This window comes from Brassica oleracea, chromosome C4 (genome assembly GCF_000695525.1).
Source record: "Brassica oleracea var. oleracea cultivar TO1000 chromosome C4, BOL, whole genome shotgun sequence".
Taxonomy (NCBI): domain Eukaryota; kingdom Viridiplantae; phylum Streptophyta; class Magnoliopsida; order Brassicales; family Brassicaceae; genus Brassica; species Brassica oleracea.
Window position 1 is genome coordinate 4,750,970 of NC_027751.1, and position 17,243 is coordinate 4,768,212.

Sequence of the window (17,243 nt, forward strand, 5' to 3'; positions counted from 1 at the left end):
ATATTTTTATTTTTAATGTTTTAAAGTATACAATTATTTTGAAATTAATAGTTGATTAAAATATAAATATTTTATTTTAAATTTGTTCCCTTTTATGTGAAATAGATCAATTTTTTTTGGAAAATTTCGTTTATATATGTATTTTATTAAATCTATTTTTGACATTTATTTTTTATTAAAATAATATTAAAATATTTTATTTCATTTTTTTTTTATTTTTTACGAAAATATTATGTTAAAATACATGGAATTTGTTTTTATTTCTAAAATTTTTAGTTATATCATTCATTAAATAATTAAAACATAAATTTGGTTGGAGAATAAAAAAGAAGACATGGGGACCAAATGTAAATTTTGATTTAATACATCAATTTTATAAAAAAGAAAAGGGGTCCGCAAAATATTAAAATATTAAAACAAAGCGGGGTCCGCGAGCATGAATGGGTGAGGTCCGCAGATGATTTAAAAATATTATTAAAAAGGATAATAGAATAAAATGAAAAAGAAGGTGGTAGTGAGAAAAAAGGGAGCTAGTTAGAATAGTTTTTTTCTAACTGGAGCGTTTAGATTACTAGATAAATTTACTGTTTTTATTTATTTTTATTAAAATAACAATTTTATTGACTTCATGGTTAATTACCTAATTTTTAAAAAGCACACAATTAAAAAATAACCTAAGTTAGTACTTCCGATAGTTTGTTGAAATTTTAAGATTAAAATTTACAAATTTAGTTTATATTAAACCACATAGTTTTGGCTATAGGTCTCCATGTACTTGATTAGTCTTTACAAAGTAGTTCAAAGAAACATAAAAGTTGCCCGCCTAGACTTTACAGAGAGAAGGGTTTGTGTCAAATGTTGTGTGGAGAATTTAAGATTTTACCTCAAGACACCGCTGATACATTATCCAGTTAAGAATTAAGTAGATGATATACGTACCATATAGAGGGACCTGATTGCATCAGAATCAGATGAGTGAACATGATCGGTGAAAATAACAAATTGAGTCTCATCATTCGGGTAAAAACAATAACCTCCTTGTTTGATCCAAGCTACCGTTACTGCACTATAATCCACAAGAGGAATGCTATCAACCCTGCAAAGTTCAATAGTTTATTCTGTTAACATCTGACCGGACTCTTCACAGATCCAATATATGTTGCATAGATCTAAATAAATCTAAATTACTTTTTTTTTTTCATATTTGTCTACAACAAACTGACATAATTTTAAAACTGAACAATACAAATGTTTATGTTATAGTTTTTTACTCTGCCTTTTCTGAAAAAAAACTCATATGCACCACCACCATTAATACCTACAAATTATGCACACCCTGCAACAAAAAAAATTTAAAGCTCTCTGAATCTTTCCAAAATCACCTTAACAGTATCAATCACTTCCCGACTTGATTTTAAATTCGACCGCCACAATCCACCATATCAATTTAAGAACTTGTTGATGATGAACTTTAGGGAAGATGAAATTTTCGATTTGGTGCAGAAAAAAGAAAGTAGATATGAAGGCACTGGTTAAGATCAAATTGAATTCTAGGAGAGATGAACAGATCCGTTGCTCATTTGATAATGGAGAAGATAGAAAAAAACTGAAAAGTTAAAGGAAAAAACAAAGAGTAATTGTAGATGAAAAAAATAATAAAAATAAAAAAATTGTTTAAGATCATGATCAGTTAACCTGAACGTGGATGAAATATTATGAGAATAAAATGAAGTTTTTTCAAAAGAAAAAATGTCGCTGAAATATTGGGAAATTTGGACTTCATTTTTGTTGGATAATTTTTTTTTGTAAAATATTTTTCATGTGTCTTAATCTGATTGGATAGGTAACTTATGTTTTAATATATAAAATATATTTTTTATGAGTTTTCTTGCAGCCGCTCTAATGAGCTTTAGAGCCCGTGCTCTTTTGCCTGAGCTAAACCCACACTAAGTTGAATTCCTTAACCGATCGAGCACAAGTCACATGATAGAATTCAGAGATTCATCCGAATTTTACTCTGCTTCTATGAATTATGATTGTGCTTTCAGTATAAATTATAAAGAACATTCCAAATTGTGTTAGCCTAATAAACATGTCATAGTAGCGTCTATGCTTAGAGATGTGACATGTCATGCATCAAATTCATTCTACATGGATAACGACCACATCCTTATGGCCGCATTAACAACATCAAAGCTTGTATCATTCTCTTAGAGATTCATCTAGTTTGTATTTGTTCCAACTTCCAAGAGAGCAAATGTTCTTGTTGATTCTCTAGCTAAATTGTCTTGTATGAAGTTAATTCTCTAGCTAAATTGTTTAGGCCCTATCCGTTGAAACCTTGTAACTTCAAACCCGTTTATACACGTACCAGTTGAAATCCGTTTAATTTAAAGATGCTCGTTTAAGCTCGTTAGGCCCGTTTACATTTTCAAATACAGTTTTAATCATTTTAATACATATTTAATTATATCTTAGTAGAATTTTAATTATTTCAATTCTTAATTAATACAATTAAAATATAATGAACTTTAAATAAATGATAAGATTAATGAAGCAAAGAGATTTTATGAAATGAAAAATATAAACAAGCTGTTTTATCTGATTTCAAAAGTTTATAATAAATAAAAATTTAAATTTAAGCAAAATTTTGTAAATTAAAAATAGTTTAATTTTTATTAAATATTAATCATTCATCATATCTTAAAAATAACAAATTTTAATAAGTTTGACACACAATTATAACATAACTATTTTCTTTCATAAACACAAACAAAATATAACATAATCATTTTGTTACAAAAATATAAATTATGACATTTTAAATTACCATTAAATTATTTTTAAATAAGGACAATTCTCTTAAATAATTATTTTTAAGTTTTTGTCATCAAAATAGTCATAAAAAGAATATGACCAAAATAGCTCCTTTTTATTTTGATTTTTTTTTATTTATTTAATTTTTTTTTTTTGAAACCTCACCTTCAAAACTCCGCCGCTTAATTCTAAACCATAAGTCTAGATTAATTAACCTTAGGGTATAAATGTGTATTTATCCTTTGATAAAACCTCTTTTGGTCATTTTTTTTCCTGAGGGTTATTTTGTGAAAATAAACTAAAAATGGCTATCATAGAAAGTTTATCTTTAAGTAAGGTTAATTCTATTAAATAACATTTTTTAAATTTTTGTTATTAAAATAGCCATAAAAAATATGACCAAATAACCTCTTTTTATTTTGAAATTTTTAATATTTATTTTTTATTTTAAAATTTTGAAACCCCACCTTGGAAACCTCACCAGTTAACTTAAAACCATAAGTCTAGATTAGTTAACCTTTGGATATAAATGTATATTTATCATTTAAAAAACTTTTTTTGGTCATTTTTTTCTTGAATACTATTTTTGTGAAAATAAACTAAAAAGAATATCAGAACCTTAACACCGCCGTAAAAGAAAAAAAAGCGATTCTTGATCTTACCTTTTCCGGTGGCCGGTGAGCTTCGTCGGTGCTGTGAGAAGGTCCTTAGTCTAGTTATGTGAGTCTGTTTAGGATGAGATGAGGCTTTCGAGACCCATAGAAGTTTTGGATATGGGAATCGATTTCGATTTCATCCTCTAGTTTACTTGGGTTCCTTCACTAGATCCGTAGCTTTTTTTGGTGCGCGGTGCAGGTTATACCGGCTCAGATGTGGGGTGGTACTTATTCCATCGGATCGGGTAAAGTAGAATTCACGTATTTCAATGGTGGTCTCTCGTACTTCCCCTGTCCTTTTGACTTCGTTTTGCTGCTTCGAATGTTCTCAGTCTCGGTTAATTGTTAGTTGTGTTTGTCTTAGCCTGGCTCTGGGTCCAAAGCCTTTCGATATCAGTTCGGCTCTGCATGAAGGTCGTCGTTTAAGGGCGTTCTTATGGATTTACTTAATGAAGTTTCTTCGTGGAACCAACTTGAGAGAGTGTAGCAGATTCAGAGCCAGGGGTTCGACTTTTAGATTTCTTGGAAAAAGATTCAGTGGTTGATGGACTTGAGGAGTTTGTTTGGTGTAATGGCTTTGGTGGGAGATATCATTTTCTATATTTTCAGGTAGAGTTTCTCTGCATTGGAAGTTGGTCGTGCTCTGTCTTCGACAAGACGTATGGTTCTTGATTGTTGTCATCTTTGGTAAGGCCTCACTGTTAGTCATCTGATCGTTGTATTGTTCTCTTCTGCTGGTGAAGTTTCATGGCAGAGAAGTTATGCAGTTCCTTGGTTTGAAACCAACGGTTTTTTTTCCGGATTACTTGGTAAGAGGCGGTGGAGCCTTAGCTCAACTGTGTGCATTTTTTTGAGTAGTTAATTGCCAACCGCTGTCTTCTTTTGCTGCTCGGGTTGAAGATTGTTTCTCTTGTGGCTTCTTGTGCTGAAGCAGTCTTGTGTATGGTTCTTGAACGTGTTTCTCTGGTGGAACAGTTCTAGGAAGTCCTCTTCAACTCAAATAATTAGGCTTGCATCGCTTTCTTACTCATCTTTGTTTCCGGCTCCGTTCAGCTTCTCCATTCTTGAAATGAAGTGCATTGTGTATCTCCATATTGTCATAATCAACTTTGTCTTTTTTTTTTTTGTCTAGTTCATGGTTCAGTGTATGTTTTAATCTTAGTCTCCAGATGGTGCATATCACCTTGCCGGCTTATGGCTTTAGAAAGGTTGTAAATTTTTGCTGGCTTTGTATGATAGTTTGTTCGAAGTTAATATTAATTTACTAGATGACAAGACAAAAAAACTAAAAAGGATATCTTAGCGAATTTTTCTTTAATTAATCTAGATCTAATTTTTTTTCTTTAAAAATAATTTATAAATAAACCTTAACGGATATATGCCTATTAACAAAACGGGCCTAAAGGTAATAAACCCGTTTATTTTCGTAATAGTAAACCGGTAATGGGTCAACAATTTTACACTAGACCCGTTTAAGCCGCTTCAGGCCCACATGCCCATTTTAACATCTCCAGTTGTAGACCAATGGTTACATGTAAACAAACTTACGTAACAACACTTTGCTCTAAGTGTCATGTCCACAACTTGTTATGAAGTTCAAGATCACAAAGACTAGAAGTGTCAGAAATTGAAAAGGAAAACATTAGTCACGGGAATAAACAAAAACAAGTGCTGCAGAGGAATAGAAACAACGGCTAGAGTTTTTCTGGGTCTAAGGAGACTTGTAGAAAAAGTGAAACGACCTTTATGTCTCTAGTACTAGTTGTAGACCATGTATTTGGGGGTTGCACTGAACTTCTGATAACCTTTGATGACTTTGTTCACTGCATCCAGAAAGTCTTTCTCAGTCACAGTCTTTCTCCTAGCTCTGATTGCATACATTCCAGCTTCAGTGCACACACTTCTGATATCAGCTCCTGCAAGAAGAAAATTTAACAGAACAAGTCAGGTTACAAATCTCAAGAGACAAAAGAAAGAAGAGTATGTGAGAGTTGTTTACTGGTTGGGATCATTACCGGTTGAGTTTGGGCAGAGGCGAGCAAGGAGTTCAAAACGGATGTCTCTCTCGCAGTTCATTGTTCTTGTGTGAATCTTGAAGATCTGTGTTCTGCTCTCCAGATCAGGCAAGCCAAACTCAACCTTACGGTCAAGACGTCCAGGACGTAAAAGAGCAGGGTCCAGCGTGTCAGGCCTGGAATAATAGAGTACATACAGAAATAGCCAATGAGTCAAACGGTATAACTGTTTTCTGTTGTGTAGTTTACTTAGATGGTAATGAGATTGTGGACTGACCTGTTTGTTGCCATAAGAACCTTGATATTGCCACGTGCATCAAACCCATCAAGCTGATTCACAATCTCAAGCATAGTACGCTGGACTTCGTTATCACCTCCTACACCGTCATCAAATCTTGCACCACCAATGGCATCAACTTCATCAAAGAACACAATGCAAGCTTTTTTGGACCGTGCCATCTGGAAAGCGAGTATTGTAAACAACATGTCATAGTATAGCAGTCTTGGCTAGACAACACACAGATAGCAAGAAGAAGTGTTGACAATTGCTTACCTGAAACAGTTCACGAACCATCCTAGCTCCTTCACCGACATACTTCTGAACAAGCTCACTGCCGATGACCCTGATAAAGCAAGCATCGGTTCTGTTGGCAACAGCTCTAGCCAAAAGGGTTTTACCGGTACCAGGAGGACCATAGCAGAGAACTCCCTTTGGAGGATCTATTCCGAGCTTCACAAACTTCTCTGGGTGAAGCATTGGCAGTTCAACGACCTACAATCAACAAAGAGAATAACAACACGCTTAACAATTCACTTCCTTGAAATCCTTCTTTTTTTTTGTTTGTAACAAACATATTTCATTCATAATTCAGCCACCTACAAAGATAAAAGCAACATCAAAGACTCGATGTGCGATCCTAGTGAAAACGTTCAATACAAGGCAGTGAAGAGATAGAGACACAAGTTTAGATAAACTTGATAACAAGTTGAAAGAGTGATCATAGAAAAACTCGATCAACTAGAATAAAAATAGAAGAAGTACAAGTATTTTACGAAAAATTCAGGCATTTTGATCGATTTTACAATATTTGAAATCCTATATCACATCAATAAGCTTATAATTATTATTATCTATAAAATATTTTATTTATAAGACTATTGTATTATACAATATCTAAAATTATTGTATTATACATAAAAAATGTAAAACAAATGACACATAATGATAACAAAGTTAAAACATACCTCTCGCATCTTCTCAATCTGCTCCTTGCAGCCACCAACATCATTGTAAGTAACATCAGGTTTCTCTTCAACTGTCATCATGGTGACACTAGGATCTATTTTTGGAGGTAGAGGAATCTGTATCTGATACTTATTTCTATCAACTCTGCAAATAATACAAAGCAAAGATGAAAATATCAATAGAAGACAGAAGAAACTGATAAGCAGAGACAGTAGCAGGAAACATACCCCACGCGCATGCCTTCTTCAATGTCAGTGGGAGAAACTTTATCGCCAAGGCCAACGACAAACTGCAGTCAAGAAGAAAACCAGTTATAACCAAAAACTGGAAGGCTAGTACAAATAATTGGTTGTACCTTGGCTATCTGTTTGACATTAATGACGTACTTGGCGTCTTCAGTGTTTGGACTAATAATCTTTGTGCATCTAGCAACCTGGACAGTGCAAACCTCAGTCCCTTATACTTAAACAGTTAGGTAGAGAAAAAGATGTTCAGAGAAGCCTACCTGCAAAGGTTGTTCCTCTTGCATCATCTGTTTATCAGCAACGAGATCCCATTGACTGGGAAGAGCTAAACCAGTATCAGACTCCTTGATACCGCAGAGATCGTTGATCCTCTTGGCGATCTCCTTGATTTCTTTCCCTACTTTCTTATCCGGTGCAGAGCAAGGCACTAACCCCTGCAAAAGAATCAGATTCTTGAATATCAGAAAGAAATAAAAAAGATTCGAATCCCACATCGAGTTTAGGGTTGGGAGACGCTTACATAAGTCTTCAAGAGAGCTATATCATCTTCGTCAAGAGGGCGAGGATTCTTCTTGTCTTCAACATTATCTTCAATCTCTCTCACCATCTTTGCCGGATTTCGATCGGAGGATCTGAGCCCTAGAGCAAATGCGAATTGATTTTAGTACTTGTCTTGCAAGAGAGGAAAAGAATAGAAGCGCTTCTACTGTGTTACTACTATATATATACTACACAGACAACCACCACGCTTCGACCCTAGTACGTGTATCCTTCAAGCTCGGCCCATATAATCCGTATTGCTGGAGATATCATATGGGCCGGAACTCACGACTGATCCAATATTTTAAAATAATTTTTTTTTTTTAATTTTTTTTTTGTTATATTTATATAATTGTTATAATCCCTGTTCGGGAACGCGCTAGGCGTTAGTCGGGCGGTCGGGTTGGGCCTAACGCCTAAAGAGAAAATCGGGGATTAATCGGAAATTATGCGGGCCAGAATTTTTAGATGGTTTACTATGTTATAAAACATGTTAATCTTTAATTGTGTATAACATTAATACATTTTCATGTTTAAGATTGTATAAAACACACAAATAGAATATATAAACTTAATATAGTGTAATTTTCATTAAAATTATGAATATAAATGATATTTATAAAATTTTAGATCAAATAAATAAATAAAAATATTATTAAAAAAAAAATAATAAATAAATAAATAAATAAATAGATTAGGCGGCCGCCTAGGCGGCTAGGCGGTCATTTAAGCGGCTAGGCGGTCATTTAGGCGGTCTAGGCGGAAAAAAAATCGGATATCCGATTTTTTAAACCGATTTGGCATAAATCGGGGCGGAAAAGTGACGCGTAACGCCTAGGCGGCTAGGCGGCCGAGTTTTAGAACAGGGGTTATAATTAAGCTGAGATAAAGAATGAATTAGTTTGTTTTATTAGAGCAATGAATCTTTTATATATAAATACTATAGATTAGGGATAAAGTTTTGAGAGAAAAAATAAAGTTTGGAAAGTAAGTAAATTTATGACTTTCAATAAATTAACTTTTTCAAAGTAGCAGTGAATGGGGTCTTGGTGAATTGATCAATCATATTTTCACTTGAAATAATTATCAAATTTATCAATTTTTATATTACAAAATATGAAAGGAAATATTATTTTTAATCAAGAATAAACTAAAAATAAATAAATTTTAAATAAAAAATTAATTTATATTTATATTATCTTTTGCTTCTTCATTTGTTGTAGAGTGGGTAAAACCTAGTACAATATACACAAGGATTTTTTGCGGTTCTATAAATTTTTGATACTAAGACTTATAAATTTAATATAATTTTTTTGACACTACGTAGAAAAAATGATTATGCAAACTAGGCATGGGCGTTCGGGTCGGATTCGGGCCGGTTCTTTTCGGGTCTGGATCTTTCGGGTCCTAAAAATTTAGACTCAATAGGTATTTAGAAATTTTCGGTTCGGGTTCGGATCGGTTCTTCTCGGGTCCTGATCGGTTCGAGTCTATAATTAAAATACTCATACAATACCCGTAATTTTTCGGATCCATATCGGATCCGGGTCGAGTTCGGATATTTAGGATGTGAAAAGGACACGACATACCAAATTTCATCAAATTTAGTTGATATTTGTCATATATATCTAAAATTTTACATAATAATTTAAATGAAGCTATTAATAACTAAAATAAAATATTTTTAAACTCTACATTTTAAAACTTCATATTACTTAAAAAATATTACAAAATAATAACAAATATTGCTAACAAAATATATTTCAACTAAATCATAAAATAATATATATAAAATAGAACACAAAAACATCATAGTTTTAGATATACATATTTTTAAGTCGGGTACAAATCGGTTCTTATCGGGTCAGATCTAATGGGATCGATTCTTTTCGGGTCCGGATCTATTCGGGTCGGTTCTTTTCGGTTTCAGTTTTTTCGGGTAACAAAAATTTAGACCCAAAAAGTACTTGTAAATTTTCGATCCGGTTCTGGGTTGGATATTTTTGGATCGGTTCCTGTTCGGGTTTACGGGTCCATGTTAAAATGACCGGACCTAATGCAAACCACACACATACGCGCATCGCCAGCACCATAAGTAATTCCAGTTTTTTTTTTTAATTCTAGAATTATAGGATTCAATAGTGTAATTGATAGGATCTATAAACTGTGGTTTTTCGGTTTGGTTCCAGATAAATGTGTCTAAGCTAGTTTTAGACTAGAACTAATTACAGTAAAAAATATCAAATTATAGGTACAAATATATTAATGTGTCTTCGTTTTCTAATTCTAATTCTAATTCTAATTCTATTCAACCCGAGACACACAACAGGGATCCATAATCGATGTTGTATTAATACACACTTGACTATAAAAAGATTAACAAATTTTATCTTGTTGTTTTCTACAACTCTATCTGGGATAGGCCCAACACTTTCAGGCCCAAATATCATTTGGAGCGAGTAGTCAGTCGTAACGTAGGGCTTTCTTACATGATGTGCAAAATCATAGAGGTTGAGATAGAGTAGAAAGCGTCTGAACGAACACACGAAATGAGATGAGAGACAGAGAATGGAAAAATAGATTGAGAGGTGGATCTGTGGATGGAAATTAGGGTCTTCTTGATCGTTGGCGGATCTATGAAACTGATGAAGGAATCGTCATCTCCCTCTTCGTCGAGCCAAAAGGCGTTTGATGTCTTTTGTCTGGTTGCAAAGTTTGAAACTTTGGGATCTCGTGGAGTTTTGGGATCAAGAGGCGGGTCTCTGGATGGAGATTGGAACCTTCTCGTGGGCGGGCGGATCTCTGAATTTGGTGACGGGATCGCAATATCTCCAAATGGCGTTTAATGTATTTTCTCTGGCTGCAAAGTATGGAACTTTGGGATTTCGTGGAGATGAGAGATCGAGATACGGGTCTCTGGATCGTGGGTGGATCTATGAATCTGATGACGGGATGGTCACATCTCTCTTCGTCCAGCCAAAAAATGTAATTTGAATTATTTGCTCTGGTTTGGATCGTCATATCTACAATAGGCGTTTAATTTATTTTCTCTGGATGGTTGGTGGATCTGATGACAGGATCCTCTTATTTGTTTGATTTATTTGTTCTGGTTCCAAAGTTTGGTACTTTCGGATTGGTTATAGGATCGAGAGGTGGACGCTGATTGGGTTTTGCAAGAATTGTGCATCAGGGAGATGAGCTGTGGATTGGATATTAGGATCTTATTGTTTTGTGGGCAGATGGAGATTATGATTTTTTTTGGAGGAGGCGAGTACAACGGTGGTGGATTCGATGATGCGCTTTTGGAAGTTATTTGTCGAGAAAAAGTCGAAGGTGAAGCAAGATAGTTTTTCAAAATGTATGGAAGTTTTTCTATAGTTCAACCTGCCTCAAGCCGCCTTTCACGCCTCACGCTTCATCACGCTTCATCGCTTATGCAACTAAAGTTAAGATTCCTATCACAAGTTATTAACATATAATATTCACTTTCTTTTTATGGTTTCAAAACTTCAATTCACTTCAAACTGTTTAGTGTCTTTACATTTTTTAATAGATATTTTCGTGCGTGAATCTTATCCAAGTCTATATTCTTTTTTTCTGGTTCTATAAATCTTTTGTTTCTAAATCTATGAAGACTTAGATTTATGTTTAGTTTCTTTTAAGGATTTGTTGGTTTGATTCTCTTTTTTTGAAGACTTTATTGGATCAATTCTCTGTTTTATGCTCTGTTTATGAATACTTATTAATTTTTAATTTTAATGATTTAGGATAATGACAAAGAATGGAAGAACCTGAATGATTCTATGACTAACCACTAATCCTACGTGTATTTTTTCAGGCTAAGCCTTAAGTTGGTGAGGCGGTCTGAAGCGACGCTATAGCTTTGAGGCGAGCTTGACCTTCCTCACCGCCTCAAGGCTTGAAGCGCTATTTTAAACCCAGATCTGGATGAAACAGCTGAAAAGGGGTGTGTAACCAGATGTTATAAGCTACAACATGATAAGTCTAGAAAGATTCCTGCAAAGCTGTGTGAGAATGGAGAACTCAGAGGAGCTTCTCTCTAAAGTTTTCAGTAGTTTGAATGCTGTTGATTTAGATTCATGGCTTAGACATAGATGAGATATGAATTGATGAGCAAACGGGGATGACTAAGGAAGATTTCTGATGCAAAATCAGGTTCCTCTCTAACTTTTCCTTTCTTTCTTACGGATTTTATATTTGGCAATTTTTTTTTTTTTGTTCGTCTCCCGTTTTCTTGTTTGTCGAACGGTAAAGAAAAATTTTCCGTCCCGCGTCTCTTTTTTTTTTTCCGTTTGATTTCTTAGCCTACTGCCTATAAATTGATGATTTTCGCTCACTGCGTTTCAGTTGCGCCACTATTGTAGATCGCATTTTGCAGGCGAATCGCACGAATACAAGTTTCGTCTCTCTCACCCAGCGATTTCAGCTCTGAATAAGTATCCCGGTTAGGTTTTCACACTTCCGATTCTAATTTGAGTTTGATCTTCTAATTTCAGTTGGATCGCAAGTTTTCTCTTCTCCATCGTCTTGCTCAACCGAGAATGCCAGGTATGTCTGCAACGCTCTTTCTATATCGAAGTTTTTTGTGATCGTTCTACCACATAACGATGGATCTACGAGTGTCTCTATTGATATCCGTGATCTTAGTTGATTTTTCTGTAGAGCTTTGTGTAGAGCTGATGGATCTGTGAATGATTTGTGTTGATCGAACGATGGATGGATCTGTGAATGATTTTTGTTGATCGTTGTATACATTGCGTTTTGTTGATCGTTCTAGAGAGCTGATGGATCTATGAATGATTTTTGGTTGATCGTTGTATACATTGATTTGTGTTGATCCTTCTATAGCTCTCTTTGTATAGAACGATGAATCTGTGAGTGATTTTTGTTGATCGTTGTATAAAACGATGATTTTTGTTGATCGTTCTATAGCTCTTTGCATAAAACGATGGATCTATTAATATGATAAGCGAAACTTATCTTTGTTGGATCAAAGCAAAGAACACAAGAAAATATTGTAGATCGATGATAAACTGAGTAATATAGTTTGAGAGAAGTTAATGATTGCTTTGAATTCCAAATGAAGGCAATCTGGTTACCTGAAAGCATTTCCCTGATCTTTTTCTTTGGCTTTAGATGTTTGTGTTTGAGCTTAAGTTCCTTCCATTTGGTAAACTGTTTCTTAGCCATCATGTTTTCCACCGTCAGTATTGTATTTACCGATTTATCTCTTTGTTTATTAATCTACAGGGACATATGATTCGGATGACGTATTTGGTGAGTGGACTGCGTTGGATAACAGTTTCTGTTTGGAAGAGAGCCGTGTTTCTCCACCTATTGATGTTTACCTTGTGAAAACTACCATGTCCTACTATAATTCTCTCTCCACGAGTGGTGCAAGTCCGTTGTGTGAATGGATTGATGATTGTGCTCCTCACAACTTGGTCAACTGCTGGATACATTAGATATCAAGGAGATAGAAAATTCTTGTCTGAAATTCGGCCTCAGAGGTTGGTTTCTTCATCTCTGCCCAGTGATATTGTGAATTATGTTTAGGTCTCTCTGATTTTCTTCTTTCTTTTTGTGTAGGGAAATTGTGAAAGAAGACACTGAATTTGAGAGGACTGCGTTAAGCTTCTATCTGCACGAGTGCAGTATGCTTGAACATATTACTAAGTTCGCTGTCAAAACCACACTGGACTTCTATAGTTCTTTCTCCAAGAACAATGCTAGTCCATTATGTGAATGGGTAGATGATCCTCACGGCTTGGTCAACTGCTGGATAGAGCTTCGTGTACCTAATAGTGACTCGTTCCTGCTGTTCACTGTCAACGGCTATGATGATGGCTTTCACTTAATTGAGTCATTTGCGTTTACGTCTCTGAGGTCTGTAGTCAATTTGACTCTACTTCCTTCTGGCAGCATTAGACAGACTGGCGATAGAGTATTCTTGTCTGAAATTCTGCCTCAGAGGTTGGTTTCTTCTTCTCTGGGCAGTGATAAGTTGAAACATGTTTTTAGATCTGGCTGATGTTCTCTTTCTTTTCCTGCGCAGTGATAAAGAAGTCTCTGATGAGAACATGCGCTGTGAGACTGTGAAAGAAGGTGTGGTCAGCGAGATTGTGAAAGAGGATTTGGGGAACGCTGATGAGATTGTGAGGTTGGTTTTTCTTCTTCTCTGGGCAGTGATAATGTGAAACATGTTTTTTCTAGATGTTCCTGATGTTCTCTTTCTTTTCCTGCGCAGTGATAAAGAAGTCTCTGATGAGAACATGCGCTGTGAGACTGTGAAAGAAGGTGTGGTCAGCGAGATTGTGAAAGAGGATTTGGGGAACGCTGATGAGATTGTGAGGTTGGTTTTTCTTCTTCTCTGGGCAGTGATAATGTGAAAAATGTTTTTTAGATCCGACTGATGTTTTCTTTCTTCTCCTGCGCAGTGATAGAGAAGTCTCTGATGAGAACATGCGAAGTGAGATTGTTAAAAAAGATTTGGTGAAACACGCTAATGAGATTGATGAGAAGATGGTGAGTGAGACTGTGAAAGAAGAGTTGGTGAGTGAGATTGTGAAAGAGGATTTGGTGAAAGACTCTGATGAGATTGATGAGAACAGGCGCAGTGAGAATGTGAGAGAAGATGTGAAACACGCTGATGAGATCACGCAGGCACAACATCTGTAATGTCTTTCCCTCATTTTCTTATTTTCATTTAATAATTGTTTTTTTCCTAGGTCTCTCTCTACTGATGTTTTTTATTTATTTTCTGCACAGTGACAATGTGACAAAAGACTTGGTAAAAGAAACTGCTGATGCACAGACGTAATGGCTTTCCCATATTGTCAATGTTTATGTTCAAGTTATGTTTTTTCTTCTGCGCAGTGACATAGAAGAGTCGGTTAAAGAATGCGCTGAGAAGGCCACGGAGGCATATCTGTAATGGCTTTCCCATATTGTCAATGTTTATGTTCAAGTTATGTTTTCCCTTAAAATGCGCTGAGAAGGTCACGGAGTCATGTTTGTTTTTCTAGGTCTCTCTCATGTTTTCTTTCTTTCTGTGCAGTGACAGGATTAGAAGACAGTATATTGCTGACCAGCACAAAAAGAGGGATGAATTGGCGGAAGTTGTGAGAAAACTCACCTTGGAAACGCAGCAGCGTGATTGGGAAAAGCAGCAGAAAGAGAAAAAAGAACAGAGGAAGTTGAAGACAGCGCAGGAGAAGTCCAAGAAAGACGAGCAGAAGAAAAAGAAGAAATGAGATTCTTGCCGAGAGTCATTATCCCGTCTTAACTCTTTTTGCTAAGTACAATCGTTACGAACTACCTCCCTTTTATCTCTCTTGAACTTTCTGTTGCGCTATTGAGTACTGAGCTCTTATGTGAACAAAGTCGAGAAACCTATTCGAAAAGACTACGTTGGCTTTGTTATCTTGTAGTGTTTTGGAGACTAGAGTTCTTAGAAATGTGAATGTCCTGCGTCTCTAGAGGACTAGTTTCTAGATTCAAAGCTGATCGGAATAAGTAATTCATAGCAAATCATTTTTCTTCGTTCTTGACAAATTACAATTCATTACAAGACATTTTCCTTCGTTGAAATGAGGCAACATGAAAACTGATAGATTTACTGGTTGTAAAGTTCTTTTGTTTATATCTTACTGTAAATTGTAATAGAATATCTACATGGTTAAAGAACAAAAAAATCTCAGTGGTAAGTTTCAAGTTGCAATTTGAAACTCTAATGTGTTATGACAAGAAACAAAAAAGGGGCCTTGTTTGTATTTACGTAAAGACTTGTGGACTCAATCTTTTGACTGATCAGTTATTACATTCACAACTCAATGCCAGTCAACAAAGAAGAAGTCAAACCCCAAAAAGAGAGGCAAAAGCAAGACGATGAATGATCGAATACGAAGAAGACACAGGATTACAGGAACATCATGTGGGAGATAGTTTCCGAGTTCCCAAGGCCTTTCAAGTGTCTGAAGAGGAGAGTAGTGCTAGAGAAAACCTATTCACTTTGTTGCAGCATTTGTAGAAACACAAGTCTTGTAACTTGCAAGAATTGATCTTCCTCGAGTGCAAATCTTTGATCCTCTGTAGTTCCTTTAACTTCTAAGGTTTTAGAAGCAAGTAACAAAAGAAAAGAGAGGAAGTGAGTGGAGAGAGATAAAAAGAGAGAAGTAAAACTTCAAATTCTACTGTGGGGGTGTTTGGTTGATTAGTGGGTTAGTAGTGTAGAGAAACAAAACTAGAGTGAAAAATGGAATGTTTCTAAGAGAGGGAAACAGTTGAAAACAGAATTTTGGTATAACTGACATCCACAGTAATGAATGCAACTGCAAGTCCACAGTAATGAAAACAGTCTCTCTCTCTCTCTCTCTCTCTCTCTCTCTCTATATATATATATATATATCCACGACTGGAGGCTTTGATTTGATTTGTCTAGCAACTGCTCTGTAGCATCCCCATGAGAGCGTGATGGTGGTTTGGAAGAGTCACCCCACCATGGCTATGGTTTCCACCGTGGTTGTGATGGTCATGACCATGCCCTAGCAGAACAGCCGTTATGATATTCACCAATAGCCCAAACGCAGCAACAAGGAACATATAAGGAATCCATTAACCTCACTGGTCTCGGTAAGAAGTCTGATAATAACTTAATACACAAGAATGAATACCAGTGAGCAACCAAATGAGCTGGATAGAGAGACAAGAAGAGCTCCAAGAATCTCAATCCTGAAAAACCCATAAGTCTGCCTGGGAGTGGCTTCCTAACCAATAGCCCAAACGCAGCAACATCGGTTAGTATAGCTTTAGTTCTACCCAAACACTTCAGCGGTCAGCGATATAGAGCTTTCGCATAGAAGCAGTGCGTTCCTCGGTAAGCACCAGAAGCATTGTTAAGATCACACGGTGCTTCTCCACAGTGTTTTTCTTTCTTCATCAGATTCTACATTAACTTAGAGAACGTTCCAAATTGTGTTAGCCTGGCTAATAAACATGCCATAGTAGCATTTATGACTAGGGATGTTACACAATCATGCATCGAATTCATTCTAAAGAACGACCACATCGTTATGGCGGCACCGACAACATACCATTCTCTTAGATTCATCAAGTTTGTCTTTGTTCCGAGAAAAAATGTTCATAGTTGATTTTGATTCGGCCGAAGGCTCAAATTGATACATTAACAGAAATATTCAGTTGATTGACAAGAAAAAAAAAACATATGAAAAAAACATTCCAAAATGTTGTTTTTAGAATCTTAATTTAAAGAAAACTAGATTCTAAAGGTATATTTTTTCTTTTAATTTTTGGGCTTTTTGGAGAATTGACCTATAACTTAAAGTCAAACACAAAACTAACCTCTTTTTTTTTTTAAATTGGTTTTGCCCTATTCACCCCACAAGTTCATATAATTTACGAAAATGCCATCAATTTTTTTTTTCTTTTTTTTTCGAAACTGACATTTTTACTCTCTCACCCTCATCATCTTCAAGTAATTACAAGATTGTCATTGTCATCAATACCACAACCACCATGAACAACCAATTTGAAGCTCTTAATGCTCCCAAAATCGATTTACCCTTCTTCTTTTTCCATTCTTGTGAACTAAACACAACATATCTCTCACTTTCTCTCCACAATGAGCTAAAAAAAACCCAAGATTTTGATTCTAAATTTTTTATGGTTCATAGAGTCATAGAAG

At 35.3% G+C, this 17,243-nt stretch overlaps 2 protein-coding genes and 1 long non-coding RNA gene across 13 annotated transcripts; 1 reads left to right on the forward strand and 2 right to left on the reverse strand.

The window, feature by feature from the left end:
* Positions 1-692: 692 nt before the first annotated feature.
* Positions 693-1,705, reverse strand: LOC106340624. The gene is made up of 3 exons (XR_001269467.1): positions 1,383-1,705; positions 1,035-1,096; positions 693-952 (listed from the first exon to the last, which is right to left on the reverse strand). It is a non-coding gene; the product is annotated as an uncharacterized LOC106340624 (long non-coding RNA).
* Positions 1,706-5,047: 3,342 nt separating this feature from the next.
* On the reverse strand, positions 5,048-7,665 carry LOC106342045 (26S protease regulatory subunit 7 homolog A-like). Its single transcript, XM_013780827.1, has 9 exons — positions 7,500-7,665; positions 7,240-7,413; positions 7,090-7,167; positions 6,962-7,023; positions 6,734-6,878; positions 6,042-6,260; positions 5,766-5,947; positions 5,489-5,664; positions 5,048-5,389 (listed from the first exon to the last, which is right to left on the reverse strand). Exons 1-9 carry the CDS (start codon positions 7,584-7,586, stop codon positions 5,232-5,234), a joined length of 1,281 nt encoding a protein of 426 aa, XP_013636281.1. The 5' UTR covers positions 7,587-7,665; the 3' UTR covers positions 5,048-5,231.
* Positions 7,666-10,023: 2,358 nt separating this feature from the next.
* On the forward strand, positions 10,024-15,035 carry LOC106342046 (probable inactive protein kinase DDB_G0270444). Of its 11 annotated transcripts, none has more exons than XM_013780834.1 (13): positions 10,025-10,504; positions 10,663-11,695; positions 11,888-11,937; positions 12,037-12,088; positions 12,791-13,050; positions 13,130-13,513; positions 13,596-13,700; positions 13,788-13,892; positions 13,978-14,014; positions 14,051-14,214; positions 14,309-14,356; positions 14,417-14,470; positions 14,598-15,035. In XM_013780834.1, the coding sequence occupies exons 5-13, from the start codon at positions 12,962-12,964 to the stop codon at positions 14,791-14,793; spliced, it is 1,182 nt and encodes a 393-aa protein (XP_013636288.1). In that variant the 5' UTR covers positions 10,025-10,504; positions 10,663-11,695; positions 11,888-11,937; positions 12,037-12,088; positions 12,791-12,961; the 3' UTR covers positions 14,794-15,035. The 11 variants fall into 11 exon arrangements, 10 of the variants coding, with proteins under 10 accessions (XP_013636290.1, XP_013636288.1, XP_013636289.1 ...); XM_013780831.1 differs by having other exon boundaries at positions 10,027-10,504; positions 10,663-10,964; positions 11,358-11,695; positions 13,978-14,214; XM_013780836.1 differs by lacking the exon at positions 13,788-13,892 and having other exon boundaries at positions 10,024-10,504.
* Positions 15,036-17,243: the final 2,208 nt, after the last annotated feature.